Source organism: Phoca vitulina, unplaced genomic scaffold (assembly GCF_004348235.1).
Source record: "Phoca vitulina isolate PV1807 unplaced genomic scaffold, GSC_HSeal_1.0 scaffold97, whole genome shotgun sequence".
Lineage (NCBI taxonomy): Eukaryota > Metazoa > Chordata > Mammalia > Carnivora > Phocidae > Phoca > Phoca vitulina.
In genome coordinates this window covers 1114743-1123868 of record NW_022589800.1, presented here as the reverse complement: position 1 = coordinate 1123868, position 9126 = coordinate 1114743, and the positions used below count along the sequence as shown (strand labels likewise).

Below are 9126 nucleotides of genomic sequence, written 5' to 3'. Positions count from 1 at the left end.
TCAGCAGACCCAGGTGAGGGATTCAGACTGCTGGCGGGGATCAGCGTAAGGGCCTTGGCCCGGGATGGGTATGTGGGGAGGGGGTGGGCATGCACTCAGGACAAGAGTCCAGAGAGAAGGTTTGGGACATGGAAATCTTGAGAAGAGGCCAGGACAGTGATACTAACCACGAACGGCGGTCAGGGGTCCAGACGTCAGCTACCGGTCCAGCCGAGTTGTCGTCCGTCTGTGGCCGGCCCCAGAGGCCCAGTGCGGCTAGCGTCAGGCAGACACGAAGATGACTGAGGGTCATCGGGCTTGACTCAGCCCCCGGGGAGGACGGAGGACAGCCCAGGACGCTGGACACGTCCCTGTGCCTCACAGCCTCTGCACCGAGCCAGGGCGGAAGCCGAGTCTGAGAGCAGAGGAGTCTCAGCGGGAAGACCCCCGCCCTCCGTGGCTGCTCAGTGCTGGGAACTCTCCTGCTTAGGGGTCACAGACTCAGTTTGGGTCACAGGGATCGCTCACTTCGTTGTTGGAAGTGTACATGTTACGTGTGTTGGTGGGAATGGGATAGGCGTTGAAGAATAAATACTGTTGTGAAGGGGGCTTTGGACTCACTCTCCTTAGCAGAGGCAGTGTGGAAAGCACAGGGGCTGGGGGGAGGACACCTAGAACGGAAGGGAAGTCAGGGAAGCAGGTTTGTGAGTCACCTGGCAAAGGACCAAACGCAGCTGCTCCAGAGTGGCTGTCACCTGATAGGACTTTATTGCCAGAGAATCATGCCCCCCGACCTGAGGAGTATGGCCCTTTGGATACCCACCCCGCTGCCCCCTGGGAGGAGAAGGCCCCAGGTGGGGCGGGGGAGGACTCCCCAGGGGCTGGGGAGAAACAGTGCTCAGGACAGGGGTCCCCAGGGGCGCTCAGGCCAGGCTGGGGCGGGGCTTCTCCTTCTTCTTCAGTCTGAGTCTGTTTCTCTTGAGCTTCCTCATCCTTGGCGTTTGGCATCGTTTCTGAGCTCGGATGAGCCAGAGCCCCGCGGCCACAATTACGACGAGCAAGAGAAGAAGCAGTCCCTTGGCCAAGAGGCAGAAGTAAGTCGCCTTCTCCGAAGGAAAACCGGGATCTGGGACAGAAGAAGGGAGAGAGAGGGGGGCTCGCCAGGGGGAGGGGAAGTCCGGATTTGGAGGCAGACACCCAGCCCAGATCCCACAGAGGGGTCTCAAGTTCACAGTCAGTTGATATTCCTTTGCCAGTGTCTCTGGAACTATGTGTTCTGCTCACAGAAGCTCAGGAGCTGAGATGCGAGGAGCAATCTCAAGCTGAGCGAGAGACTCGAGAGCCTTTGGAAGGTGGGAGCACCAGCCCCCGCCCCAGTCCAGGGGGCAAGGCCCCATGGGGAGGAGTGCGGTTCTGGGTTCCAGGTACACACCTGGGAAGAACGGGGGGAGGGTGGTGGTAGCTGGAGGCCTGCGGTCGCTCAGGGGGTGCCCCCGGGGGCCTGGTACCTGCACAGAAGGGCCCGGCAGGGATGAGGCGGGAGGCGATGCTGCTGACAGGGTTGCTGGCCCTGCAGCTGTAGGAGAGGGCATCGTCCCCAGGCCGCCAGGACGTGCTCAGGGCCGAGCTCTCATGGACTGTGTCCCTGCCATCCTCCCAGGAGATCCAGCTGTAGGTCACGTCCAGGCCTGCCTTCTCCACAGAGCAGGTCAGAGATATATTGCAGCCATCTTCCTGAGCAATCTCAAAGTTCACGGTGACACGAGGCTCCGACAGCCGTCCTAGATGAAGGAAGGACATGAAGACCCTCCAAGGAATCAGGGCTCGGGTCTGTTCTCTTAAGGTCCTCAATCCTGGGGTGACGGGTGTGCCTTCTGAAGGTCTCTTCACATAAACAGAAACTAACATAACCCAGCCACCATGAAATCTGGTGCCAGGGCCCCCGGGCAGCTGCTAAGGCAGAGAGAGCTGCCTATGGCATTTTCTACGTGCCCCCCCATGTCCTTGCTTTCTCTCCCTCACCTGTGCACCCCACCTTCCTCCAAACCCCATTCTGCCTCCTTGATCCCAGAAAATATTATCACACCTCCTGGGGGCATTTATAGTTTAATCAGTGTCTCTGCAAGATTCAAGTTAGAATATCAGTCAGCGTCACAGGCACTGAGAAATCTGGCTCAGGCAGAGAGGAGATATTGATTAGTAGCCCTCCCATGGCACAGGAGGATAAAAGGCTCGGGACTAAAGATGGCATCCATCCCCAGGATGCAGAATCTCAGTGGGGGAGAAGGGGCCCTGGAGGTCTGCACACGAAGCTCCGGACCCCTCCCACTCCATCGGGAAGGTCCAGGGGAACAGCCTGCGTGCCCAGGGCCTCACTGATGCGGGTCACTCCGCCTGTGGCCGCAGCTCAGACACCGGGCTTGGGCACGCTGGAGACTGTCGGCCTTCCAGTCCCCGCCCCTCAAACCATAACTCAGTCCCGAGACCACCGCTCCTTTGTGTGCAAAGCTCAGGAGAGCCAGAAACAAGCAGCGCTAGAGTTCCCAGCCTAGACTCACGGTAGACACGTAGATTGTAACGCTGCATGGTGGAGATCTGCGATGTCCTCAGGTTGACCTGAGCCTGGTACAGCCCTGAGTCCTCCCAGCTCAGATTGTTGATGTGCAGGGAGTAGCTGGGGTCCAGGAAGCTCACTCGGCCCTCGTATCGAGGGTTGGTCACCATGACGGTAGCCGGCTGTGTCTCTTTCCCTGGAACCACGGTGGCAAGCCTTATGTAAGAGAACCAGATGATGTTCTCAACCTCTTCATCGGCTGGTATTTCCAGGCGGAGGCTGATGGACTCCTGAAGGACCGCAACTACTTCTTCTGTATCCACATCATCTCCAGAATACCCTTTGGCTGCAGAAAAAGGAAGAACAGATGGAAACAGCCCAGCTCGTGTCTCCGGGCTGCTGAGCCTGGCGGCGGGGCACTGATGTGGGCGCACCGGTCTCCACCGCGCGGCTTCCGTGGCCCCGTGCTCGATCCCGTGCTCCATCTCGCGCCCAGCTGCCTCTCTGGCTCTCCGCCACACCTGATGTGAGCACCTACCAGGGCTTGGCTTCTGGCTGGGCCTTCACCCTCCACATTTTTCCTTCGCCGTTGACTGCAGTGGGCTGGTCCCCCTTCTATATTCCAGGCTTCCTCACCTCTTGGCCCTGCACCGAAGCCACACCCTATTCTCTCTATGGCAGAAGAGCCAAAGCATCCAGCCCCAAGACTTGCTAGCCCAAACCGCGGCGGGACAGGAGAGCAGAGGGACGGAGACGCTCCCATCCCAGGACTGCCCTCTCTCTCTCTCTCTCTCTCACCTGCCTGGAGCCACAAAAGCAGGAGCAACCACAGAAGGGCCCCCATGTCAGCAGCCCCGTGCCCCAGGAGGTTGACCTGCTCGGCCCCCAAGCCAATGAAGAAGACAAGCTGTCAGGAAGCTGCTGGAGACAGTGACTGATTGGCAGTCTCTAGGAGGGGAAATGCTTCTCACCCCCCAGCAGCCTCCAACTTCCTTCATCCCCACTAAGCCCCTCCCTGTCCATCTTGGGAAGTTCTCTCTCCGAGCCTGATTGCCCGGCTGGTTCACCCACTGACTCATGCTTCCTGTCCATCAAACACCGCTCAGATCCTACTTCCTACGAGAAACCTTCCTAGGCGCCCTGCCCCCTGTGTTCCCAGACACCCCACCGCTGCCCCACCTGGAGCTCTTGGCCCTCAGCATACTCTGGGTCAGCTCTCGCTTGGCACTTCCTATATTGCTATGATCCTTTGACCTTATAAGCATTTTGGTCTCCCCAGATGGACTCCGTCTTTTGGGACATCTCTGTATGTCCCATGCTAGACACATGTAGCACCCAATTGGTATTTCTGGAATAGATGAATAAATGAAGTAGTCCTATGTTAAGCTTGCTAGGTTCCCACTTGAGAGACTATTCAGAGGAAGAAAAATTTTAATAACCCCCTTAAAAAAAGCACACTTTGGGCCTGAGAACCCATCTAGGTTGTTAATATTATGGAAAGACTAACTTGTTCTGTGAGACTATGACGTGGACCAAAGCTGGAGGAGATCCAACAGTGAGTGCTGCCCAGGACACCGTGGTGGCCTTGGGAGACACCAGTCTCCATCGCTGGTGTTCAAGCTAACACGGGCCAGTCTTGGATCGGTGGGTGTCTACAGCATCTCTGGCATCGGGTGGGTACTCAGACAGGAGAACCTTTACGTTTTTTCGAATACTCAATCCTATAGGTCTGTGCTGTGATCGGGAAGCAAGAGTGAAGCCCTCAAGATAGATGATACCACAGAGGCAGATCTATCAGCCCCGGTCCTGTGGCAGCACCTCATGTCTTCAGGGTATCAGATTCAGCACCCGTCAGATACTTACTGAGCAGCTTCCGTGGCCCAGGCACTGTCCTAAATTCTGAGGGATTAGCAGTGACCAAGAGCTTTAGATCATGACTTCGAGGAGATCAGGGGCTAAGATCTGACCGTGGACAACTAACTGCGAGTCTGATGAGTTTCACCCAAGGACTCATCTGGGGAGCCAAGGACAAGGGGATTTAGCAAATTTGAAGTCAGGAGGTCGGAGAAAGCCTTCCAGGAGAAATGACCTCAAGGGTACTAGGATCTGCTAAGTGAAGAAGAAAATGAGGTGGGCAGTTCTGAAAATTCAATTTGGGAGCATCAAACCTTGGAGGTTGTGGGGTTTTTTTAAATGTAGATGAAAACTTTCTTATGTAGTCTTCCCAATTAAAAAAAATTAAAGCAAAAAAAAAAAAAAGGAGAAAAGAAAACAAGGTCACGTGCATAATATCCAGAGTCTAAAGTGTGAGTCTATCAGTTGTGGTCTCTCAGAAGCAGGTGCCGGGGCTGGGTGTGAAGGAGGTTTCCTCTTTGTGGAGGGGAACGCCCTGTAGAAGATAAAAGGGAAGGAAACAGAGTCGGGCAGGGGGAGCCCCTCCATGCAAAGCAGATCATCTCACTCTCCGCTAAGTCAAGTTGCTAAGTTGGTGGGGGCTCTGGGGCAAAGATCCCACCCCCTCACTGTGCTGTCCCGGCTGGGCCTGCCCAGGAGGAGCGGGAATGCTGGAGGCTGCATTGGAGGCCGTCCGTCAACTACACCCCTGCAGCGGAAGACAAGCTCTCTGGAAAGGGGATCCAGGGGCACCTCACGGCTGTTCCACGGGGGTCCACCAAAAGGAGCTGTGTTCAGATTGATTAGACCTGTCTCCATCAACAAGAACAAACAGCACATCATGATTATTGAGTAGAAGGAGATAATTTTCACACACACACACACACACACACACCCTCCCAGTCCAATGTGGAGAAAAGACTTTTCAGAAGATGATTTTCATTCTGGCTCATGGATTGTGATCCAAACTCAACTCCATTTCTGTCTCTCACCATCCCTTCACTTTTTAAAAAAGATTTTTATTTTTTTAAAATATTTTTTAAAGCTTTTTTATTTATTTGAGAGAGAGCGAAAGAGCGAGAGCACGAGCAGGGGGAGGGGCAGAGGGAGAGGGAGAAGCAGGCTCCCCACTGAGCAGGGAGCCTGACCTGGACCTCCATCCGAGGACCCTGAGATCATAACCTGAATGGAAGTCGTAGGCTTCACCAACTGAGCCACCCAGGCATCCCAAAGATTTTATTTTTAAGTAATCTCTACACCGAACATAAGGCTCAAACTCACAACCCTGAGATCAGGAGTCCTGCATACTCTGCCAACTGAGCCAGCCAGGCACCCCCCACCCCTTCACTTTTATTCAGTAGGGTGGTCTTCTCCTGTCCCAAATGAGAACTCTGGTCTTGATTTCTGTCTCAGTTCAGAAATGAGAACTTCCTGTCTCTTGTAATATACAAAATTCCAAACTTAAATTCAAATCACTCTCCCCTTCCCCCGGCTTGGGTCTGTCTCGGGTTGGAAGCCCACACTGGGGAATGGGAAAGATTCTCTCTCCTCACTCCCAGCTTACCCCGGCACCTCTGCTGCCCTGAACTTCCTTCCCCCAACTCACTTCCTTCCCCCCCCCCCCCCACCCCCGTCTCCAGGAGGGTGGGCATGAAGGAGAGGTGATGGAATCGTTCTCACCTGGCTGAGTGGCTTTGCTCTCTGTGGGTCTGGCAGATGGTTACGATGGTCTCTTCTTTAGAGGAGCAGTTTTATGGGTTCTTAAGAGTTTCCACCGGTTCCATCTCTCCTACCCTTGACCCAGGGTGGATACATCTCTATTCTGGGTTGGTCCTTTGAAGGTCCTCCCACAGCCCCTGGACATCTGGCCAACTGTCCCCACTGTGTGGCACCAGACCCAGCAACAAGGCTGTGTCTCATGGCTGGTGCTCGGTGGCCCGCCATATTCCTTGCTTGACACCAAAATCTACAGCATACACTGCATTCTGCCTGCCTGCAAGGACTCTGATCTCAGTGTACGATGGTTTCCACTCTCTCAGGCCTGGTGTAGGTCCCTGTCCCCTTGGACCCACCCCAGTGAGGCCCACGTGTCAAACCTCCGCAAGTCCTCTCTTTGACACCCTCTCACTTGGCTCGCGTCCCTCCATTGGAAGTGGTGCCGACTCACAATAAAATAACAGCTGTTTCCAAAGATATCTCTTTCCAGTCTCCCACTGTGAACTCCCCACCCGGGGTGAGGGGTTCCAGAGCACTGATACAAGTTCCCCTTTGTTCCCGTTGATCTGCTGACACCTGTCTCCTAGACACCTTGGTGGGACCACGCAGGGAGGCTTCCAGCTAACATCCTGCATGCAGCAGACACTTGGGGTTCCCCTCCCGCAGCCCCGGGCCCCGCTGATTTCTGCTCTGCTGTTGGACAGCTCCATGAGGGTTCCCCTCCACCCTGTTTGCACCTCTGCTTTTCCCTTCTGGGCCTTTCTGGGAAGCAGCGGAAGGCCACTCAGCCCCGGCGCAGTGCCGCGGGAAGTGTGGGGAGTGTGCAGACCCCTGAGCAACCCCAGCCACTGATACACCCTTTATTGGCTTTCGTCCCGTTCCAGGCTTGTGTTCCTCATTCTTCCCGGCTGGCTTCCTGGATCACCTCCCATAAAGACGTCCTCCACCCAAGTCCATGTCCAAGGCCCTGCTCTGGGAGGAACCTAGATTATGATACTATCGTACATGATAAAGTAGTTGAGCCAGTAAAATTTAGATCTTCTGCCTGGATTTTTAGGGGCAAATACGTTAATGAGAAATAAGCCCCCCGCCCCAGTTCTCCTGCCATAACAACCTTGGGAAAGAGGAACCAGGGAGAAGCCGGTCCTGCTCTGACGGAGGGGAGGGGCGGCGATATAGGGCCATGCACATGTCTTCTATTCTATTCTACCCGCAGGGTTTGCCTTCTGTTTTTAAATGTCAGGGTTAACAGGCTGGTTTTTCAGCCGCACCAGGAAGGCAGCAGGAGAGCTCTGAAACAGCGTGCCGACAGTCGAGGTGCACCCAGAGGGGCCACTAGGGACAGAGGCGACAGCAGCCCTCCCTGCAGAGGAGGGACCAGCCCTTGCGGGGTCCCTGAGGTGGGAGAGAACAGCACCCACCCATGAAAGCGCACAGATTCCGCCTGGTGGGGCCAAGACACTGGGGTGGAGGAGCTGAGCGGGCGCGGAGGGGGCAGAAGTCAGCTCCCTGGGCCTCACGGGCTGCTTGGGTTTATAAGGCCCCTCTCTCCAGCATTCACCTTTCAGAGGCTGGAGAAACACAGCACGGGAGGGGAAGGGAGAGCGTGGGGTAGAGGGAAAGTTGTATTGCTGTTGGTTTTTTTTAAGATGGGAGAGATCTGAACATACTTAAATGCTGAGCAGGGAGTGGGGATGGGGAAGCAAGACATAAAGGAGCTGGTGGACAGAGCGAGGCCCCCACTGCCCCCGGAAGAGGTGAGGGACTCAGATTCAGAGCCCAGCAGGAAGACCCAGCCTTAGGTTGCAAGATGGTCTTTTATTATAATAAGCTGGTCAGATATGAAGGGAGATTTGTCTGGGGCAAGAAGTTAAGGGGAGTCCTGTCTAGTGGTTTCCATTTTCTCTGCAAAGTAGAAGTCACATTATCGGCTGAAACTGAGGTTGGAGTGTGTGTCAAAGGCAGGCATTTTGGGAGGAAGGACAGGCTTTGAAACAGATGAGGTGACTGTGTGTCCAGGTTTCTGGGGACTGTTCCAGTTTAAGCCTCTTGTCCAGCCTGATTATCAATAATCATTCTTAGAAAGTGCCTTGTTTGTAGGATACATTATGTGCTTACTCTAGAACAGGAGCAAAATCTTACTTGGTGAGCTAGCTAAGCTTTGAAAGTCCGGGGCCACCCTTAGCTTTTCTGGACAACGAATTGCCCCACAGATCTGGAGGGCGGCGGGGGGCAGGGGTAAGAGAATGACCTGCAGCCACACTGCTTGGGTTCCTCCCTCTGCGGAGCGAGCTACTCACCACACGTGCTCCGTGGGGCAGCCGGGCAACGAAAGGAGATGACAAAGACAATGAGCCTGCCAAGCACGGGGCCGGAGCCTGGCACACCGCGAGGGTCGGCGCCTGTGAGCTGTGCCTATCACTGATGGCTGGTGAAGTGGAAAGATCGAGGGCTTTGGTACCAGGAGGACCTGGAGCCCCCGCGTCACTGGCCAGGGTCTCTGACTACTGAGGAGAATACCCAGGAAGTCTATGATATGGGACACATGAATGGGTTTATTCAAGAACGTTCTCTGGCAGCACCAATCAGCCCCAGTCTGGGAGGCAGTGGGCGGTGCTGCGGGATGCTCAGCCCAGCTGGGAGTCGGCGTGCCCCCACCCTGCGCCAGGTCAGCCTGGCAACTCATTCCTTGTCTCATCCCGGATCCCAGAGTGGGTTCCCACACCCGCCTTTCCCACGACTTCTCTCCCAAGTGCTCTCATTCTCAGAACGCGGGGTTTGGAGCGTGTACAGGCGGGAAATCACACGCAGTCCCGGGGAGGGCTGGGCACAGTGCTGGTTCCCTTGGCCCCACTCCAGACCCAGGGACTCGGGTGGGGCTTGTGGAGGGAGGGGCTGCAAATCCACCTGCTGCTCCAGGTCCCCCGGGGATTCCACTGTGCGCTAAAGTTTGAGAAAACCACCCTCTGTCTGCTCTTGTGTTT

General features: G+C 55.4%; 1 protein-coding gene across 1 annotated transcript; it reads right to left on the bottom strand.

The window, feature by feature from the left end:
* Nucleotides 1–794: 794 nt before the first annotated feature.
* SLAMF9 (SLAM family member 9) lies at nucleotides 795–3434 on the bottom strand. Its single transcript, XM_032397284.1, has 4 exons — nucleotides 3332–3434; nucleotides 2538–2879; nucleotides 1488–1760; nucleotides 795–1105 (listed from the first exon to the last, which is right to left on the bottom strand). The coding sequence occupies exons 1-4, from the start codon at nucleotides 3375–3377 to the stop codon at nucleotides 903–905; spliced, it is 864 nt and encodes a 287-aa protein (XP_032253175.1). The 5' UTR covers nucleotides 3378–3434; the 3' UTR covers nucleotides 795–902.
* Nucleotides 3435–9126: the final 5692 nt, after the last annotated feature.